This window comes from Myotis brandtii, unplaced genomic scaffold, assembly GCF_000412655.1.
Source record: "Myotis brandtii unplaced genomic scaffold, ASM41265v1 scaffold248, whole genome shotgun sequence".
In the NCBI taxonomy this organism is placed as follows: Eukaryota; Metazoa; Chordata; class Mammalia; order Chiroptera; family Vespertilionidae; genus Myotis; species Myotis brandtii.
In genome coordinates this window covers 2,369,911-2,391,081 of record NW_005359397.1, presented here as the reverse complement: position 1 = coordinate 2,391,081, position 21,171 = coordinate 2,369,911, and the positions used below count along the sequence as shown (strand labels likewise).

Genomic DNA, 21,171 nt, shown 5'->3' with positions numbered 1-21,171 from the left:
CTGGGGGGAGGGGCCACAGGAGGTTGGCCAGCCAGCCCCGCCCCTATTGGGTGGGTTGGCCGGCCGTAGTGCGTGTCATAGCGACCGGTCGCTCCGGTCGTTCAGCTTATATATAGAGAGATATAGATATAGATATAGATATAGATATAGATATATATAGATATTTACAATTACATAACGCTATAGTATTTAACATAAATTTAAAGTTATATATTACTAACTTATACAATTATAAATTATTTTCAACTTTTTGTTTATAAATAATTGCAAATGACATAAATAATAATCCTATATAATAAAAGCCTAATATGCTAAGTGTCCAGTCGGCTGTTCAACCAATCAAAGCGTAATATGCTAATGATATGTTGGCCACTCAAAACCGCTCCCTATGACGTGCATTGACCACCAGGGGCCAGACAGTCGACTGGTTGACCAGTCGCTACGACATGCACTGACCACTAGGGGGCAGACACTCCGACTGGTAGGTTAGCTTGCTGCTGGGGTTCGGCCGATCGGGACTGAGCGAGACAGGTCAGACAGGCCCTGGAGCCCTACCACGATCCCTCCCCAGCTGGCCAACCTCCCGCATCCCTCCCTGGCCCCAAGCGTGCACTAGTGGGGTCCCTCGGCCTGGCCTGCACCCTCTCACAATCCAGGACCCCTCGGGGATGTTGGAGAGCCGGTTTCAGCTCAATCCCGCAGGCCAGGCCAAGGGACCCCACTGGTGTACGAATTCGTGCACCGGGCCTCTAGTTTAATGATAATCACATAATGGAATTATCTATAATAATAAAAGCATAATATGCTAATTAGACCGGACAGCTGAACAACCTTCCAGACGACCTTCCAGACAACCTTCCAGATGAAGCCGGGGCTGCAAGGGCTGAGGCAAGCTGTGGCTGCGAGGGCCGAGCCCTTTGCATGAATTTCGTGCACCGGGCCTCCAGTATTTATATAATTATCTAGTTATATAAGTAATAAGTTATTTATATTATTTTTAAGATTTATCTCACTGCAAATTCCTTTAACACAACTAAGCCATAATTTGTTCATAATAATAACTGCTAAATAGCTTTACACAAAGTTGAGAATTCATAGTGTACCTTAAAAGTAATTTAACAATTCAATTACTTAATTTAACAGTAATATTCCAAATGTACTAAAAACTGTTCAAAGCTCTTTATTACACATCTGGAGATTAGATCTTAATAAAATAACCAGAATATACACACAGACAATGGATAAAACATTCATATCAATAACATTTTTAAAGTAAGACATTGGTAACAACATCAATATAAAAAAAACATAGGGAAATTATTATTTTTTAAGATTTTTTTATTGATTTTGAGAGAGAAGGGAGAGGGAGAGAAACATCCATCAGCTGCCTCCTGCGTGCCCCCCAGATATGTGCCCTGACCAGGAATCAAACTGGCAACCTTTCAGTGCATGGGACAATGTCCAACCAACTGTGCCACACTGGCCAGAGCAAAAATAGGAAAATCATTAAATGAATTCTAATTCCATGAAAAACTAAAAAGCCATTAAAAATATGATCTCAAGATCTAGTTATGAAAAAAAGGCATATATGATAAAAATCAGACATTAAATGAAAAAAAGCAGATAGTACAGTAAATAAATCTCAAACTGATTTTTTAAAAAGAGAAATGGGAAAAAATTCATTCAACTGTTAACACTGGTTGTCTGTAAGTGATGAATATTTCCCCATACACCTTCCAAACTTTTTAATTATAAGTATGTATTACTTTTACAATCAAGATAAAAGTATTATTTAAAAATAGGTTTATAATATTGACATTCAGCAAGATTACCAGAATCAACAGAATATTCCAAATGTTCATTGTTTAGTTTAAATAGTGATAAAGATATAAATATTTTATTAATTCAGAAAAAGAGCAATCTACCTTCTGATACAGAGTACCACCCACAAATTATTTGTGCCCCCCCTAATCAAACCTGAATCATATCAAATCTCTAGATCTAATTCCCAGTTGACAGGAAATACAGGTAATAAAGGAACATGTTAATTAACACAAGTAGAACATAATCAGGAAAATCCAGAATGTGAAACACTATAAAACAAGCAACCCAATTTCTTCAACCAAAAAAAAAGTACAAAGAAATAAAAATGAGAAAGAGAAACCTATAATTTAAAATAGGCTTAAGAAACATGTCAACTAAATGCAATATCTAAACCTTTTTTTGTTTTTGGATTCAATAGAACCAACTATAAAAAAAGAAAAGGATATTGAGACATTCAGGGACATTTGAACATCCAATGGTTAATATTAAATAATTGTTAAGATTTTTTTGGTACAATAATGGTATTGTGACTATGTTTAAAAAAGAATCTTCATTTGCCCTGGCTTGTGTGTTTAGTGGTTAGAGGATTGACCCATGCACCAAAGGGTCAAGGGTTGGATTCCTGGTCAAGGGCACATCTGGGGTTGCAGGTTCAATCTAAGTGCGGGAGGCAACCAATCAATATGTCTCTCTCACATCGATGTTTCTCCCCTCTCCCTCCCTCCTTTCCACTCTCTCTAAACATCAATGGAAAAAATATCCTCGAATGATGATTAAAAATAATAATAAAATAAAAACACAATAAAATTGGCTTGATTCTGTATCAAAGTACCACAATAATAGACACAAGGTATAGGCTTTTTACAATGTATTCCATGAATCCAAAAAAGACAGAACTAGGTAAGACGGATTAAGGAAGGTAAGTCAATGACAATAACCTACCTTGAAGTGAGTGCACAAATGACCTTGCTCCACTGCTCCACCACGGCCGGGTGGTGCCTCCAGTTAGCCACCATCTCCTTAGCTGTTTTCCAATATGGAGGTGTTGGGAAGCACCGAGTACAAGCTAGTAACCAAACCTCAAAGAGAACACCAATCAACTTCTCTGCCAGATTCTCAGCAATTCCACCTTACCAACAAAAAGAAAACATATCTTTGATATACTTATTTTTAAAGCAGAATCTTCAATTCACTGATATAAAAGGGCTGGTCAAAAAATTAAAATAACTGCAATGGTAAGTTTTTACTTTCAAACAATTTAATAGTAAGAACAAGAAATGGTTCTTGGGAGTGCCTATGAAGGAAATCATAGCTATATTAACCAGTTATCACTTTGAAAGTTTTCAAGTCACCCTGCTCAGTTTTTATCCAAGATCTTAATCTTCTAGCAAGTGGGACAGGAGCACATTGGGGAGAGAGGAAAGAATGAGTGCCTAAGATGAGCAACCTCCCATAATCCTCACATTAATTCTACAGAGTAAGTATTTATAAAATCTACTAGAGGCCCTGTGCACAACATTTGTGCACTGGGGGTAGGGGGGTTCCCTCAGCCCACCTGTGCCCTCTCGCAGTCCGGGACCCCTTGGGGGATGTCCGCCTAGGGGTCCTTAGTGCTGCCACAGAGGCAGGAGAGGCTCCCACCACCGCCACTGCGCTCGCCAGCTGTGAGCCCGGCTTCTGGCTGAGCAGCGTTCCGCTCTGGGAGTGCACTGACCACCGGAGGGCAGCTCCTGCATTGAGCATCTGCCGCCTAGTGGTCAGTGCGCATCATAGAGACCAGTCATTCCGCTGTAACAGTCACTGGGCTTTTATATATATAGATATAGATAAGCTACTGTTCCTATCATTATAAAAAATATATTAATTCACCCTACCATCACTGAAGATAAAATAACTTCATATCATGCCTTTCAGGGTTTCTATTCTAAGAATTGTTAACCTTGGTTTGTCAACTGTCACGCCAAAATTTAAATCCCCACTGAGTCTACTACTCATGATTTTAAAAGTAAACTATTTGAAGCTCAGAAATAAATTAGAAAAAATAAGATAAACAAACCTTGAACAGTTGGAGGGGCTAGAAGTATGTCATTAATCTGCAGAAGAAACAACAATAAGACTTCCCAGGTTTCTCGGGCCATGATGGATGATTCGCGGGCCAGTTTCTGAATGGCTCTCAGGACCTGTAAGCATAGTCGGATCTGACTGGAGCCCTGTTCCTGTCTGAAGAAGATGGACAGATATCACTGAAAATCCTTGAGAAGAGAAAGCAACAGTTTAAGGACAGGCAACTTATGGACACTGCAATGGTCCAATAATAGAGAATCAGCAGACCTAAGGACTAGGCACGACCTCTTCAGTTCAAAGTTACTTCTTAAAAACAACAACAACAACAACAAAGTTACTTCTTCCCCATCATATAGTTCGGCACTCTGGGATCTCCCCATCATATAGTTTGGCACTCTGGGATCTCAAGCTACCACTCCTATGAGGACTTGAAAGCTCCTGGGGTGAGAGGGAATACTAGAAATGTAAGCTTCACCTCTGGATTTTCTATGTCTACAATATACCTGGCACGTGTCAAAAGGTATGTGATAGGTTTCTGTTGAATGAGTGAGCGAATACCCACAACCACTCCTGCTGCACACATTGAAGCAGAAAGACCTTTGTATTCTTTTTTAAAATTTTAAATGCACATTCATGAGAATTCTGCATGGGATTTCATAGTGCTCACAGTCCCTATGAAGTTAATGTCTGTTAGCAAAGAACCTATGGACCCAATGGAATATCATTAACAGGTCCCTAAAACCCATGAGGTATGCAGGTAATTGCCTCAGAGATGAGGACCTGCTACTGCTATTCTAATAAAAAAAGGCACCTTAACCCAAAATGGGGGCTCCAAAGTTTCTCATATATCCTAGAAGAACAGTTTTATAACTCTTTAGTGCACAGGATCATTTTTTTCCACGGGAATAAAATAGGTCAAACTATTAGGGCTAGGGTTGAAGAGGAAAGGAGATATAGGCCCAAGTCCAAACCCTTATCCCCACTCTCCAAAGTAGACCATGTTAGAATTTTGAGAATAGTAGGAAACCCACTGCATAAGCAAATGGTGAATTGGCTTCCAGACTTCCTATATGAAACTCAAAACAAGTAACTAATATTATTGAAATAAATCTTAAAGCCAAATTTTTATACATTATGACGTCATAAAGAACTAATAAAATGTCTGAATCAGAGTAGGAAATCTCAGACCCTCCTCAAGAAATCCAGAAACTCAAGTGAGTACCCCTAGAACTCTTACCCCAACCTTAGAATAGACATTCTCAGATTCTAAGCCATGACCAAGAAAAAACTTACCCTCAAGTTGCAAACAAATGACACCACTAAGTTTTCCCAAAAGAAGTCAAACCTAAAGCAAATGATGAGACATTCACCTAGGAAAAGTCAAGAGCCCTCAAGTATTGTCAATTCAGTAGTGTCCAAGTTTCTAAAGCTTAGAGAAATGAGGTAATCTTTACTAAAAAATAAATAGAAAAGTCTAAACACCAGAGACTTTTCCCAATATTTTCAAAAGTAACTTGTGCTCTTCAGAAAAACTGTTGAAGAACAGGGGCTAGTGAACTGTGGCCCATGAATCAAATCTAGCCCTGCCATTAGTTTTTGCAAATAAAGTTTTATTAGAACACAGCCATGCTCATTCATTTATATATTGTCTGTGGCTGCTTTCTCTACAACAAGCAGGTACTATATGACCCACAAAGCCTAAAATATTTACTACCTGGCGCTTTATGGAAAACATTGCCAACTACACTGCTTTATAAGAATATTATGTTTTTTAAAGTCCAGTATATTTGAGCAATAGATCAAAACCCTAATCATTTTTTAAAAATGGCTCACTTTTTTCTCAATTATGACAAAAAAAGGAAGAGAAAGGCAAAAGAGACAGATTACATCTACTCTGACTTAATCTCTTACAAAGAAGGCAGTTTCCTTTTTATAGTGTCACTTTTTATAAAAACCACTAAATAAGTAAATTTGATAACAATTTTCTGAACTATCTGAATCAAAAAAAATTTTAATTTCCAATAATGGGAGATGAGATCATAACTCACAATATTTAGCACTGGAATTATTCAGCTCTCTAAGATATTCTTGACCAGGAGAACTCTAAAACTCAGTTTAATACCCTCTCAGAAGTATGCACACACACACTTTTGAGAAAACAAGCTAATTACAAATTGTAACATGAATCATTTGTAAGGTGTCATGATTCTCAAAAGAAAAAAGCAAAAGCCTAATGAACTCAAATGACATTGACTTTTTCATCAATACAGATTGAACACTAAGAGGTGGTAAGGGTACAGAGAGGAAGACGCAATGATTTACAACTCATCAAATTGTCCCATGTATAATCAAAAAGGCCAGCAAATTGGTCTCCTAAATGGGATAACAAGAAAGCATTAAAACTATTTGAGAACCTGTTTTGCCACAAACAATATGCAAATTACTGCCAACCATTTCCTGTTATTATTTCCATTTGAAATCAATAAACACAAGCAACCAGCATTTAATTCACACTAAAGGTAATATCAGTATTGCACCAGACACTGTAGAAGCCTAAAATATGTACAGCTCAGTAGCTGCTCTTAAGTTGGTTAGATGGGGAAATGAGACATACACACTCTAAAACCTCAGGAAGATATAAGAGTAACACAGGAAGTACCATACAGGTTCACAGAAGGTTTGGTCACTATGGGCCTCGATGGTAAGGTAAGGCTTCTCTTTAGAAGATAAACCAACAAAAATGCAATAAGGACAGCTAGGAGAGGGAAAGGAGGAGTAGAATGATGAAAGAGTAGGTGATAATAGGGAAGATCTTTAAGGAATGTTTAATTTATGAGTCTGACCAAAGAGCTCATGCATATTTAGTAGCAGCTAATCTGGCTAGGGGCCAGATTACAACAGGCATATCACACAAGGTAAGGAGTTTACTCTTAATCCTAGACACCAGAGTTCTTAATGGATATTTTTTCTTTTTAATTCCAATTCCCCAAAGTAACCTTTCTTCTAAATTTAAAAAGTTAAAATTTACAGAGCTTTGGATGGTTCAAAGTCCCTCACCATCTAACAGACCAAAAGCTCTAACTTTTCCAAAAGGATCTATTCCCCCTTGCCTCTTTCAAAGACAAAAAATAGCTAAAAATCTATTTTTCTTACAGAAAATCCCCACAAATGTGTAGAGAACTAATGCTTCTTCATTAATTTATATATTTCCCAAATTCTTTACAATGACATAATTTTTTAAAAGCTGGAATAAAAAATTTAAGAACAAGTAAGGCACATATCCTACATTACAATATTAAGGACTTTGCCTCAGACATGGGGAGAAATCAATAACAAACTGTCAAGATATTCTTTTGGACTACCTACTATAAATTTGCCCATAATAATGTCAAGTCTGCTTACTTCACTGTTTTCATTCTCTCTTAGGAAAGATTCATTTTAAGGTAGAATAGAAGGCTTAGTTGCTTTTAGTTTAAGTGGAAACAAAAATTATGATAGGCTAAAAGTATGTCTTTTTGAGTGGAAGGGAAAGGGTTCGCAGTATTTTAATATCTAATAGCTATCAGATTTAGAAGAAAAGCCAAAAGCCTTTAAAATGGGCACACACTTAAACATATAAGCCCATCTCTCCTAACATTCATATTAATATACTCTTTAACTAAACAAGTAATGAAAGTTAACTGTTCAAAGGACTAACAATGAAATCAGTTCCTATAATACAAAAAAAGTAAAACTTATGAATATTTTACTATGATCTTGATACAAGGCCAGATAGACAGGTATAGCTTACCTTGGTACAAAAAGATTTTGCAGGTGTTTTAGTATACTTTGAACATATAGATTTGGTTCTTTAATAACTGGCAACGGAATAGAATCTTTCGGCAACACTAAAGCCATAATCCAGTCTGTATATACATCAACACAATATTTTACAGTTTCTCCATCCAATGGAAGGGTCAGTCCATAGCAAATTACTTCCATGGTCCATTTTACCTAAAAAAAAAAAAGGAAAATATACATATAGAATTATCACACATCCCAATCTATATCTCAATAGACTGATTTAAAATGCTAACCTCTTTTATTGCCAAAAAAACCTCTCAATTGACAATATATTCATCTCAACACATATGTCAAACTTATTCTAAAGAATGTACCTTCCATGTATAAGGCATACTTAGACATTTCCCATGCAAAAGATTTAAGAAGAAAATAAATTACTTATTTCTAAATATTAAGCCTATATTGGCATTTACCCTTTAGACATTATTATTGTTTGCTCTGAAAATAAAAAGTTAAGTACAGGCAGGACATCTTGATTTTCCACAGAGATTGGAGGCAAAGAAATAGAAAACTTTTGATACTTTTCTCCACTTAATTACATGAGAGTACATGTACCATTTAGGAAATCATGTACACAAATTCAATCACATTCCATTTCCAGATTATGAAACATTAACAACAGGAAGGAAAATGAACTGCTCAACTCATATCTTGTGACTATTTTCTCTGGTAAAGAAAATAATATTTAAAATGGAAAGGTAAGAACAAACACAAGTGAGAAGGTACTAAAGCTGGGTAAGATATTAACAAGGCACTTAGCTGCACTAAATGAGTTACAGCCTTCCGACCCATCTGAATTACATCCTAGAGGCTGAAAGAACTTACCAGAGAGACTGCTGAACCATTGCTTACAGTCATGAAGAATGAATAAGATATGATGAGAAAGAGAAAACAGCCCAATTTGCAAAAGAGGATGAAACTACATTCCAGGTACTGTAGAATGGAAAGTTTAAGTGAATTCCAGACAAAACTGGGACAAATTACTAAGCAGATGATCAGTGAGCACTTACAAAAGGGAAGCATGATCACTGGGAACCAGCCTGCTCAAAAAGAACAAGTCATGCCAGATAAGCTTCATTCCTTTATAAACAGGGTTACTATGAAGGCAATTGACAATTGTATAATCCTGGCAGTTTATGAAGCACTTTCATAAATATCATCTAATAATCAAAATAACCCTGTGTGAGAGGGTAAACTATCCTGACTTTATAGATAAGAAAACTGGAGCTAAGCAAGATTAAGCAATTTGGCCCAAGTCACTGGTTTGGAAATGCTAGAGCTGAAAATTTGAACCCCCGTCTTCCAACTGGAAATCTGAAGTTATTCTCACCATGCCATTAACAGCAATATCCTTTATAATAAAACCCTAATATGTAAATTGACCAAACAGTGGAATGACCAGTCGCTATGACGCGCACTGACAGCCAGGGGGCAGGCGCTCAATGGTGGTCAGTGCACTCCCACAGGGGGAGCGCCGCTCAGGGTCATGGCTGGCGAGCTCAATGGTGGTGGCAGGAGCCTCTCCCACCTCCGCAGCATCACTAAGGACCCCTTGGGGCCGTGGTCGGCAAACTGCAGCTCGCGAGCCACATGCGGCTCTTTGGCCCCTTGAGTGTGGCTCTTCCACAAAATACCACAAAATACCACGTGTGGGCGCGCACGTACAGCACGATTGAAACTTCGTGGCCCATGCGCAGAAGTCGGTATTTTGTGGAAGAGCCACACTCAAGGGGCCAAAGAGCCGCATGTGGTTCGCGAGCCGCAGTTTGCCAAGCTGCAGTTTGCCGACCATTGCCTTGGGGGATGTCTGACTGCAGGTTTAGGTCCGCTTGTGGGGAGCGGGCCTAAGCCAGTAGTCAGACATCCCCCGAGGGGTGCCGGACTGCAAGAGGGTGCAGGCCAGGCTGAGGGACCCCTCTCCTCCCCCAGTGCACGAATGTCATGCACCGGGCCTCTAGTAACAATATAATGTAATATATAAAATAGCAATAGTCCTGACCAGGTGGCTCAGTTGGTTGGAGTGTCAATTGTTGTGGTTCAATTCCCAGTCAGGGAGCATACCTAGGTTGTGGGTTCAATCCCCAGTTGGGGTACATATGGGAGGCAATCAATTGATGTTTCTTTCTCACATCGACATCCTAGGTTGTGGGTTCAATCCCCAGTTGGGGTACATATCGGAGGCAATCAATTGATGTTTCTTTCTCACATCAACATTTCTCTCTCTCTCTAAAAATCAATAAACATATCCTCGGGTGAGGATGCAAAAAAAAAAAAGCAGTAAGTATTAAAGAAGTCAGCACAGTGAAGGTGTGACAAATAGGGTGGAGGGCAGAATTTAGTTGCACAAGAAAAAGAATTTTAAAAGAGGTTACAAGTCCCTCTTACCGAAGACAAAGGAGAAGATATCATTGGTGATATCTTCACATGGTAGATTAACTGTATAATTCTAGAGGACACTAGATTCAAGGGCTACTCTCTCATATTTTTTTGAGGGTGGGAAAAAGAATAAACAAGGGCTGCACCAGAGAACCCCTATCTACTCATGTGCCATCTCTTCCCAGGACAAGACAGCAAGGGATTATAAATACACCAAGAGGAGAGTGCACCATGACAAGTGCTGGTCCTCAGGATAAATCTCTGCTAGGATACTCTGAAGAGAGAAAAATGCTCCTCCGAAAGAAATGAAGACCTCCCAAACACACTCTGAATATAAATCTGTGGACTGTGCCTTGAGTTTAAGAGAAAGGGCCTGACACTCAAGTCTCTGTCTTGGGCCTATAGCTCAACTGGAGAATTGAGTCTGACTAGTAGGAAGTCCTAGCAGCCAATGATACAACATATTCCTTGCAACTGCCACAAACCCTGAGCCTCCACGCCACTACCCAAATAAGGTTAACATAGAGAAGTCACATTGCATTGGCAGAAATCCATTAAAAAGATGTCAAATTCATTTAATAAAGTTATATTTTCACATAGTAGAATGAAATGAAGAAACTTACTTCTTTGTCAGTTTTTAACAAACTCTCACTACTAGCCACTGAAGAAGTTACTAAGGCCTGCCCAAGAGGATGGACAACTGCATTTGCCACCTCTCGCCCAACGCTCTCTGGATAGCTGTGCAGAACACTGGTGTGACCCTGATCATTCTGAATCACCAAATGCAGGGACCTCCACTCAGAGTACATCGTGCCGCTAAAGTACTATCCAAATGGCACCTGAAAAGACAAAATAGAATTACATGTCAAATTATACTGTTGCAAATTAATAAAAGGAAGTAAAATACATATTTACCCTACAAGGCAAGATAAAGAAGCTGCAAATATTGCCTGAAGACGACTGAGAATAAAACACATCTAAAAGTTTTGAGAAATGTCCTAAAAATAGCCTCATGGTGAGATCACATAGGAAGGCAATCCCTGAGAAGCAGCTAGCTGTCCAAACACCTCCCCAAAAGAGCCCTCCTAACAAACAGACAGTCACTGTGCAAGGTGATAAATGATCAGATTTGGCATACTTATAGCATGAGGGAATCCTCCTCACACTATGTTCAGGATAGAAAAAGATGAAAGAATGGAGTACCTTAAGCAGGAAACGAAGACCCAGATTTTTCAGTTAATGGTTGCCAGGTACCTAGTACATGCTGGAAACACACCCCTGTAATTTCCCATCAATGTCCTCAAATCAGACACAATATTCTTTGAGAATATTTTATTCCCTGCAGTAGAGGCACAGAAACTTCCAGTACTGGAACACCTAGAAGTCACAGTGTCCTTTAAAAAACATACTAAGAGCTTCCACTTACTGAGCATTTATTACATACTACTCATGTAATCATCAAAACAACTCTATGAATATTAAGTAGTAGTATCTCCACTTCACGGATGAAAAAACTGAGACATGGAGAGGTTTGCTTCTTACCTGAGGCTTCAGAGCTATAATGTGGTAGAACTGGGTTTTGAACCATATCTGCTGGGTTCCAGAGACCATACTCGTAACCATGGCATGTTCTCTGTCTCCCCCTTTCCTATACTGTACATTCCCCATGGCAGGTACTGCTTCTCCCTTCTCCCAAGCTATATATTCTCCATGAAATGATGTCTAAGTCTATCATACAAATGAGAAATTTTAGTCACAGAAAACACATCTATATGAATGCAATATAAATATTACAATCATAAATGCCATATATTTATGAAGAGAATCAAGGTAGGTTAGCCCTTTCCAATTCATTTCTGTTACCTTCCACTTTCTACTTGCTCTGAAATGTTTGCCCAGCCAGCAGTGTTTAAACAAAATACATGGGTACACTTAATCTTTAAAAAGTTCTAGACCTTAACCTAAATTTTCTTCAAACTGGAAGAGACTAGCATTGTTTAATTTTACCTTAGAAAACCTCATTCCAGCTCAAGTAATATCAGTGTTTTCCAAGAGGATATGGTATTAGAGAATCATGAGCCTACAGCATGAAGGTCAAACTCCTTAGCATGAAAGATGAAGAAAAGGATGGGGAGGGTTAGACACTGCAGTGAGTTACGAAAACATAACTGAAGTCAGATGATTAAGGACTTTTACTGTTATGTTAAGGATCCTATGAGTCTGCTCCCCAAATAAGGCAGTCAGCTAACAACCTGAGCTGCTAGTAAATAAGTCTCTACCTTCAATGCTCCAGAAGTAAATATGATAGGAGGAAGGGGAAGATGTTCCTTGCAGATCATTTAATTTTCTTCCCAACTCTACATGCACCCATTTTCTAGGTAATCTCTCTGGAGGTTTCTATTACCAGGTGACTGTGTGCTGGGTAACAGCTTATGGCTTGTAGGTATTACCGCAGAAAAACATGAAGGTTTGGCCTAACTGACAAACTACCAAAATGATCAATACAGTGGCAGACACACTAAGACCGCAGGCTGACATTAATTACATCAATTGACTCAACCAATATTTATTGCATGCCTTCTGTACACCAGGCACAGGGAATGTAACAATGAAGAAATATCATCCCTGTTCCCAAGGAGCTTCAAGTCTAATTACAGAGAACAATTTTTTAAAACTTTGTAAAGTAAATCTAGACATCAATTATCTCATTAAACAAACATTTTTAAACACCTGCTATATGTCAGGTATTGTTTTTAAAGAATGTAAGTACCATTGTGTCCTGCAGATATAAACAGGACACAATGGCTGCCCAAAAGAAGGTTTCCTAGTGAGGAAGACAAGCAAAATCCATGACAACAACATAATACAATAGCATTCAACATGATAACTGATGTGATGAGGTATGAAGGCAGCAACATGCAACAGAAAAACTCAAGATCTTATTTAATAACAATGTAGCTTTGTATACTTCAAGGAATTTTCACATGTAATTTCATTTTATTCCAATAACAAGCCAAGAAAATTAAGACAGATGTCACTAGCCACTCAGTGAGGAAACAAAGTAAGGTTATAACTTGTTCAGGTCACATCAAGTAACAGTAGAGCTGGGACAAGAAATGCCTCGAAGTGCAATGTTCTTTTCTTTTTTCTGACTCCATTCCTCACCATATCACCCTGGACAAGAAACTTGGTATTTCTTTGTCATAGTTCTCTCATTTGTAAAATAGGGAGAATACCTGCAGTACCTAGCTAAAGTTACTTGGGAGAAGGATCAAATAAAACAACATAAGTCGCCCTGGCCAATACAGTTCAGTTGGTTGAGCATCGTCCCATGCACCAAAATGTCACCAGTTCAATTCCCGGTTGGGGAGCGTGTGGGAGGCAGCCAACCGATATTTCTCTCTCACAGCAATGTTTCTCTCTCTCCTTTCCTCCCTCCCTCTCTAAAATCAATTTTTTAAAAATTGCTTTTAAATAAGGCAACAAACTTTGAGATGTACAAATACAATGTACATATTCTTAGGCATGCCTCCTTTCTCTTACAGAATGCCAAAACACTGAGTAAATGAATGAACCTTGCTGGATTTTAAGGCACATACGTACACTCAAGGTCATCCATATAACTTTATGACTAATAAAGGCAAAAGGTTCATAGTTCATATTTCTGTTGTAGTCCTATTGACGCTACAAGGCAAATAATCAAGTTTAGCTAAAAAGGAATGTATTCACCTATATACCAGATTCTAACTATCAGGGATCCTATCAAACACCTGAATTACAAGAAAGACAGACAGGTTCTGCCTACATTCCTCCCTATTGTGGAAACAGGCAGTTTTTACTAGTCTATCCAAAATAAAAAATAAATGAATACCCATTACCTTCCCCTCAACAGCACTATCACAGTTCTCATCTTTTATTTCTCAGATCTGCTCTGTCCAATACAATAGCCAATCCACATATAATTACTTAAATTTAAATTAAATTAGAAATTCAGTTCCTTAGTCACATTTCAAGTGCTCAATAGTCACATGTGGCTAGTGGCTACCATATTGGACAGTGCAAATATAGAACAGTTCCATCACTGTGGAAAGTTCTATTTGACAGAGCTGACAGGTACTATACTTTTACTTTCATTACAACCTTGACTATAGACTCCTTAAGGATGGAGCTGTGTCTTATTTACCTTGGTATCCCAATTTAAATAGCAAAGTACACGTGGTACACACCAAGCACTCACTTTACATCTAACTGAATATCTCAAACACAGCAGACTACTCTGTACACTTCCCTCATCCCCAACACACTTACACACGCACACACACACACACACACACACACACACACAAAACGCACGCAAAAAACCCAACACACAAAGATATCCTCTCACATGGGAGGAATGGGTGTAGAAGGACACACTGCACTCAAAGAAAGTGGCCTGCTTTCTAGTTCTAGATGTGCTAGAAGCCAACCATTTAAATCTTGGGCAAGTTACCTACTTTCTTCACCTATAAAAACTTATAATTAAACTCCAAGTATCTTAATTCTATAACTTTAACCACCTTACACTAAAGGAAATCATGCAGTCTATCTAAAAGGTCTTTACACATGCCAGGGAACACACCTGCTAACACTGACAGGAATCTCAAATTAAATAGATTCCATTTTTAGGTTTCAGGCTATCATGATTAGAGTCACTTTTGGTCTTTAACTGAGCAAGTGAAATTTTCACCTTTATTACTTTGGAGATCAACTAGAGACTTAAACCTCAGGCTTAAAGATTAAGTTTCTTCCATGTGCTGAGGCCAGAACTGGATACTCTGTCCATATCAGATCAGAGAAACAAGGGCAGGTTTGAATATAACATGAATTGTCCCATCAGTTTCTACATTAACCTTAGCCTAAAAATTGAGAAACAGTAAAAATCTGAACCAAAACAATCTTTTTGTAACTTTTGCTGCAAAGAATGTCATTATATAAAATGTGTATTTTTGTCACATACTTTGCCAAATTTAATTGCTATAAAAAATCTTTATTGTCTAAAAACCTCTTCATGACCTTCACACACGTACCCCCTTACTTCTATAAACTTTACATGCTTTTAAGACCAGTCAAGAGCGAATACAATCTGAATTAGTGCCCTACCTTCCTTTAAAACTTATAAATACATTGGGCAATAGTATTAAGGCATTATACACTAAATATATACTAAGCCTGTCAACGCTGACATCAAGGTTTTAGTCTTCATCAAGGACTTCTTCTATCATCTCTTCTGGTGAATAGGATCAACTATTTCCAACAGCAATTCCATCTAGTAGGATTTACCAAGTACTAACAAGGCAATAATCCTATTTAATGAAAGCCTAATATGCTAAGTGTCTGGTTGGCAGGTCGGCCATTCAACCAATCAAAGTGTAATATGCTAATGATATGCTAAGGCCACTCAACCGCTTGCTATGACATGCACTGACCACCAGAGGGCAGACATTCAACTGGTCGACCAGTCGCTATGACGTGCACTGACCGCCACGGGGCAGACGCTCCGACTGGTAGGTTAGCTTGCTGCTGAGGTCCGGCTGATCGGGACTGAGCAAGACGATCTGGACACGCCCTGGAGCCTTCCCGGGGTCCCTCCCCGCTGGCCAACCTCCTGCATCCCTCCTTGGCCCCAATCATGCACCAGTGGGGTCCCACAGCCTGGCCTGCACCCTCTCACAATCCAGGACCCCTCAGGGGATGTTGGAAAGCCAGTTTTGACCTGATCCCGCAGGCCAGGCCAAGGGACCCCACTGGTACACGAATTCGTGCACTGGGCCTCTGATATTTAATGGATGACAACTAAGTACTATTTTGGACAATGAAGTGGGGAACGTATGCAAAGACCTAAGGACAATAATAAGGTTTCCACTAAAGAACTGACTGCGATAAAGTCAAATATTAAAAATCAACTGCCCTTCCAGGATGGCTCAATGGCTGAACATTGACCCATGAATCAAGAGGTCACTGGTTCAATTCCTGTCAGGGCATATGCCTGGGTTGCAGGCTCAATCCCCAGTAGGGGGCATGTAGGAGTCAGCCAATCGATGTTTCTCCCTTGTAGATGTTTCCATCTCCCTCCCTTCTCCCTTCCCTTCTCTCTAAAATCAATAAAAACATATTTTTTAAAACAAAATCAACCAATGTTGCCCTGGCCAGGTAGCTCAGTTGTTTGGAGCATCATCTCAATGGGCCAAGGTGCAGGTTCAATGCCCTGGCACATACAAGAGTCAACCAATAAATGCATAAATGTGTGGAATAGTGGATCAATGTTTCTCCCCTCCACCCCTTTTTCTCTCTAAAAAAAAAATCAATTAAAAACAAATTCAACCAACATTGATTGCACGGAGTTAGTCCTACATAGTGCGTTGCCAGTGTAAGAACTAGTAGTTTAGTCAACTGCTAGATGGATAACTTAATGAACCTACAGTATTTCCAAGCAAAAAGAACAAAACAATAAACATTAAGAACAACCATGCCCTAACCAGTTTGGCTCAGTGGATAGAGCGTCAGCCTGCGGACTGAAGGGTCCCGGGTTCGATTCCAGCCAAGGGCATGTATCTTGGTTGCGGGCACATCCCCAGTAGGAGGTGTGCAAGAGGCAGCTGATCGATGTTTCTCTCCCATCGATGTTTCTAACTCTCTATCCCTCTCCCTTCCTCTCTGTAAAAAATCAATAAAATATATTTTTTTTAAAAAAGAACTACCAAATACCTTTTGTAAAAATGGAAACACAGAAGAAACTATTTGTGGCATGAAGTCTATCACATAAAAAGGACTCAAACATTCCACTGAGTAAAATCTTTGTGAGTCTGTATGTCAAAGCACTGGGAAGAATAGAGATGGAGAACACATGGTTCAAGTTGCTCATAATCTAGAAGAGAGAGAAAAACACACAACACAGAAAAATAACTGGTAAATTCCAGTGTGATGATGCAAGGAGCAGATAGGAGAGACCCAAGGTGATAGGGGGTCACAGACAGAGCATCTGGAATGTTGGGAGTTACGCAGCCAGAGACGGGAAGAAAAGGATATATGCATGTGTATGAGAGCGAGCGTAAGTGTGTGCATTTGGGTGCAGTGGGGAGGAAGCCTGGAGGACAGTCTAGGCCGAGGAATCGCATATTAGGAGAGGACCCAGATGTTAGAGACACTAGATCTATGTGTACTGCATATTCTGGAAAACTGCAAACAGTTCTGCATGACATGTATATACTTTAAAAGATCCAGCTAACTCAGAAATCCTGCAGAGAAATTTACTTCCCATCCCCAACAGACTTTAAACAAGGAGTAGTCGTCAGTGGGCCCAGCGAAAAGACTTTTGCAGGTGGAACTGCATGTTTAACAAATTCCCAGGTAATTCTCCTACACACCTCAACAGAGAAACACTGAAACATCTTTCGCGATGCAGAATCACCTAGCAGTTCCCAAACTTTGCTGCACACTGAAATCATATGGGAATCTTTAAAAAAAAAAAAATACTGATGTCTGGCTTCACCCACTCCTTCCCCCAAATTTTGATTTAATTGCTCTAGGCATCAGGACTTTTGAAAAGCTCCCCCAGACGATTTTAACCTGCAGCCAAGTTGGAGAGACACTGACCTCGTTTTAAGAACGTGAATCTGGATTCAGACTAAATGACCAGCTAAGTGACCTTGGGCAAGTAAGTCACCTAACCATCCAGGGCCTCAGTTGCCTCCTCAGTACAATGGGGATCACAATTCTATCCTGAAAGAGTTGCTGTGAAGTTAGATGCAGCGAACGCAATGGCCTGGCATACAGTACGCGCTGAACAAGGTTTAGTTGTTGATTCTCGGTATTAACTCTTCCTCATCCGAGTGTCACTGTGCACTAGGCAGCATCGTCCCCAAGGGGAGGGATCAACTCGACCAACCTTTCTGCGGGACCGAGTTCTTCGCTGGAGTTGTCCAGCTCCGCTCCAGACCCGCCCCCTGCCCCCGGCGGCCCGGAGAGCGCTTCCCCCGGCCGCGTCCGCTCCCCAGGACCAGACCGGGTTTCAACAGACCCGTCCGACGCCACCGACTCCAGGGCCAAGTTCCCCCGGACCCTGTGGGTCCCCACAAAAAAAAAAGAAGATGTGCTTCCGAAGGCCGGGCACTTGAAACACCCAGGGCCGAGAAACACACTGGGCCGTCCCGGGACCGCCAGGAGGGGAGGGAAGGGGAGGTCCGGCAGCGACGGGGAGGACCGCCCGATTACCTGAGGCGACGGGCGGGGCCCGCATTGCTGGGGCGGGTGCCACCACTGCCAGCCGCTCTCGGCTTTCCGCCTCACGCCTCGGGCGCCATAGGGCCGGCGTTTTCGCTGCCCCGGCCAACTGTCCTCAGGCGGTCGGTCCGTCCAGCGGTCAGCGACTCTCTGAGGGCGCCTGGGGACGACGAAGGCCGGTCGGGCCGGCCGGCTGGGCTCTGCTCAGGCAACTTCCGACTGCCAGAGGCGACAGCGTCAAATAGCTCCTCCAGCCGAGTGAACCACTGCGCGTGCGCTGCGCGCCTGGTCAGAGACTTCTGCGAGTCCTGAACGGCGGCGTCAAATAATTCCCGAGACATGGAGCCGGAAGCTGCGCGTGCGCAGCTATCCCAGCTCGCCGCGCGGGGTACAGTCCCACCTCCCTTTCCGGATCCAGTGGAGGGGGAGGAGTGAAATGACGAATGCGCATACCTCATCGGGGTACTGGCGGCTAGTGCTCCACCTGCGTCCCTGTGAATCCATCCGGACTTTGCTGGGTTTAGGTGCGGACGGAATTTGGCTCTTCTCTGCAAGATTCTGGCTCCCACCCAGGTTCTGAAATTTCTCACATCCCATTCAGCACCCTTCCTTCGAAATGTTGTCCTTTACCTGCCGGTATAGCATTAACTATTTGCAATGCTCAATTCCAGGCCAAATGTGGGTTACAAAGATGAATCAGAGACCTGGATCAGAGCCTCTCATTAAGTAGCAGAGTTTCTGATATAGGCGATAAGACATTATTAATAATAATAGCAGGAGTTACCAGTTTGAGCACCTATCAATGCACCACACATTTTGTAAACAATGCCACTTTCAATAATGTGGTTTCAGCTTCAACGAAGAAAATAATAAATACCTTCAGAGAAGTACAGCTGAAGTGCTTGGAAGCGTAAAGGAGAAAATGGGCTGAGAGAGAAGCGGAGGGAGGACCTGGCCTTGAGACTGTCCTTGCTACCCAGGGAAGAAGAGACCAGGGTGTTGAGTAGTGCTCAAGGCACAGTTGTCTCAAAAGAGCAGAGAGAAGCAAAGAGGATATTGACTCCTCCTCCTTACCTTCAATTAGAAGAGACAAGGAGGAAGGAGTGACAAGGGAACTGTTATACTCCTAAAAAGGATAGAAGAGAAGTGTGTTTTTTCAAGATTTTGCATCACCCCCTACCACCAACAGGAAAGTGGCTAGAGGAGGGAAGAAGAACAAGGAGTAAAAATGTTCCAGGACAGGAGCAGGGCTATATCCAGAACATTTTGTGGATCAAAGCAATGCATTTCAATTAAACATCATGTCACAAATATCTTAAGAAGCTCATTCAGTATCAATTCCAACCACTATCTCTGGCCTTTCTAAACTACAGAGGCTGAAAAGCAAACACACAATTCCGAAACTCCCTAGCAGCTAAGGGTAGCAATGAGACAAAATCTGGCCAATAAGATGTAGGCAGAAGTCCCAAGGGAGAACTTCCCTTCCAGGATGAAAAGGAAGTTTTAGAGACGTTTGTGACCTTCATCTTTCTCCTACTTCATGCTTGGAACTAAGACACAACACCTGGAGGTGTAGCAGCCCTCTTGACACAATGTGGAGGACTATGCTAAGAGGTGGAACAGAAAGATAAAAGAAGCCCGGTTCTTTAAGATATATTCAAGTGGCTGTACAATCCCTGGATTGCCTTCCTGTTTTTTGAGGGGGAAAATCGGGGGAAATCTTTAGACCATAGTTTGTTGAGTCTTCTGTTACTTTAAACCAGATGCATTCCTAACATAACATGTGTTGAACACCTTGTGAAGAAGAGACTGTTCCAAGGTATGACTACTACCTGACCCAGGAGCTAAAAGGGGGAGATTGTGTCCCTCAAACCCCCCTCCCTTGGAGACTGATCGTAATGGATGTTCATTCTTACATAAACCAAGAGTGAACCCCTCCCCTGCCTCCTTATATGCCGGTTCCTGGAACAGGCTGCTGTCCTGACCTGATCAAGCATGTAATTTCCCATACTTGGTAGCATTCACGTATTAGTACCCAGTGACAATCCCGCCTTGTCCTATATAATTCTTTGCGCCTGCCAAGCAGCTCAGAGATCCATTTTTGTCTGCAGACACCCAAAATGTGCCTCAGATGTAAGTTTCCCTTAATAAACTCTATTAATTATCAGACTGAAGTGGCCAGCTTCTTCCTTCAGTCTCTTCCTGCCCTCTGTTTACAGAGATAGATTTTTATCCTCAAGGCCTTTCCCTTAGTCTTCCCATACTAACACACCTATAATATATCAGATAGGTAAGGGGCTGGTGATGGGGCTGACAAATTGGAAGAGCCTCGGGCAATGGAAATTGAAAAAGTGACAGACACAGAGGACTCGGAAGTTATTTAAAAGCTCTTGGGGAGAAGATGAAAATACATCTATCTCACACCTGGTTACTTTAATTCATTCCTGAAAATTCTGCCTCTAAGTGCAAAACTGTTAAATGAAAAAGTACATTTATATATATACTAGAGGCCCGGTGCACAAAAATTTGTGCACTGGGAGGGGGGGAAGGGGGGTCCCCCAGCCCAGCCTGTGCCCTCTCGCAGTCTGGGACCCCTCGGGAGATAACGACCTGCTGGCTTAGGCCTGCTTCTGGGTGGCAGAGGGCAGGCCCAATTCCTAAGTGCAGCCCCTGGTCAGGCTCAGAGCAGGGCCAATTGGGGAGTTGGGGCGCCGCCCCGTCATGCACAGAGCAGGGCGGATCGGGAGGGTGCGATGCCACCCTCAGTCACGCTCAGGGTAGGGCCGATTGGGGGGTTGGGGC

The 21,171-nt window shown here is 41.2% G+C and overlaps 1 protein-coding gene across 7 annotated transcripts in view; it reads right to left on the bottom strand.

Annotated features, from left to right (window-relative positions):
• RALGAPB (Ral GTPase activating protein, beta subunit (non-catalytic)) overlaps positions 1 to 18,635 on the bottom strand; it is an 82,140-nt gene extending 63,505 nt beyond the window's left edge. For all 7 annotated transcript variants that reach the window (XM_014540604.1, XM_005867311.2, XM_005867310.2 and 4 more), the window contains exons 1-5: positions 18,361 to 18,635; positions 10,731 to 10,946; positions 7,679 to 7,881; positions 3,881 to 4,044; positions 2,767 to 2,953 (exon numbers count right to left, since the gene is read on the bottom strand). In XM_014540604.1, the coding sequence (XP_014396090.1) occupies positions 2,767 to 2,953; positions 3,881 to 4,044; positions 7,679 to 7,881; positions 10,731 to 10,916 (740 nt within the window). In that variant the 5' untranslated portion in view covers positions 10,917 to 10,946; positions 18,361 to 18,635. The remainder of the gene's footprint in view (positions 1 to 2,766; positions 2,954 to 3,880; positions 4,045 to 7,678; positions 7,882 to 10,730; positions 10,947 to 18,360) is intronic.
• Between the last annotated feature and the right edge of the window lie 2,536 nt (positions 18,636 to 21,171).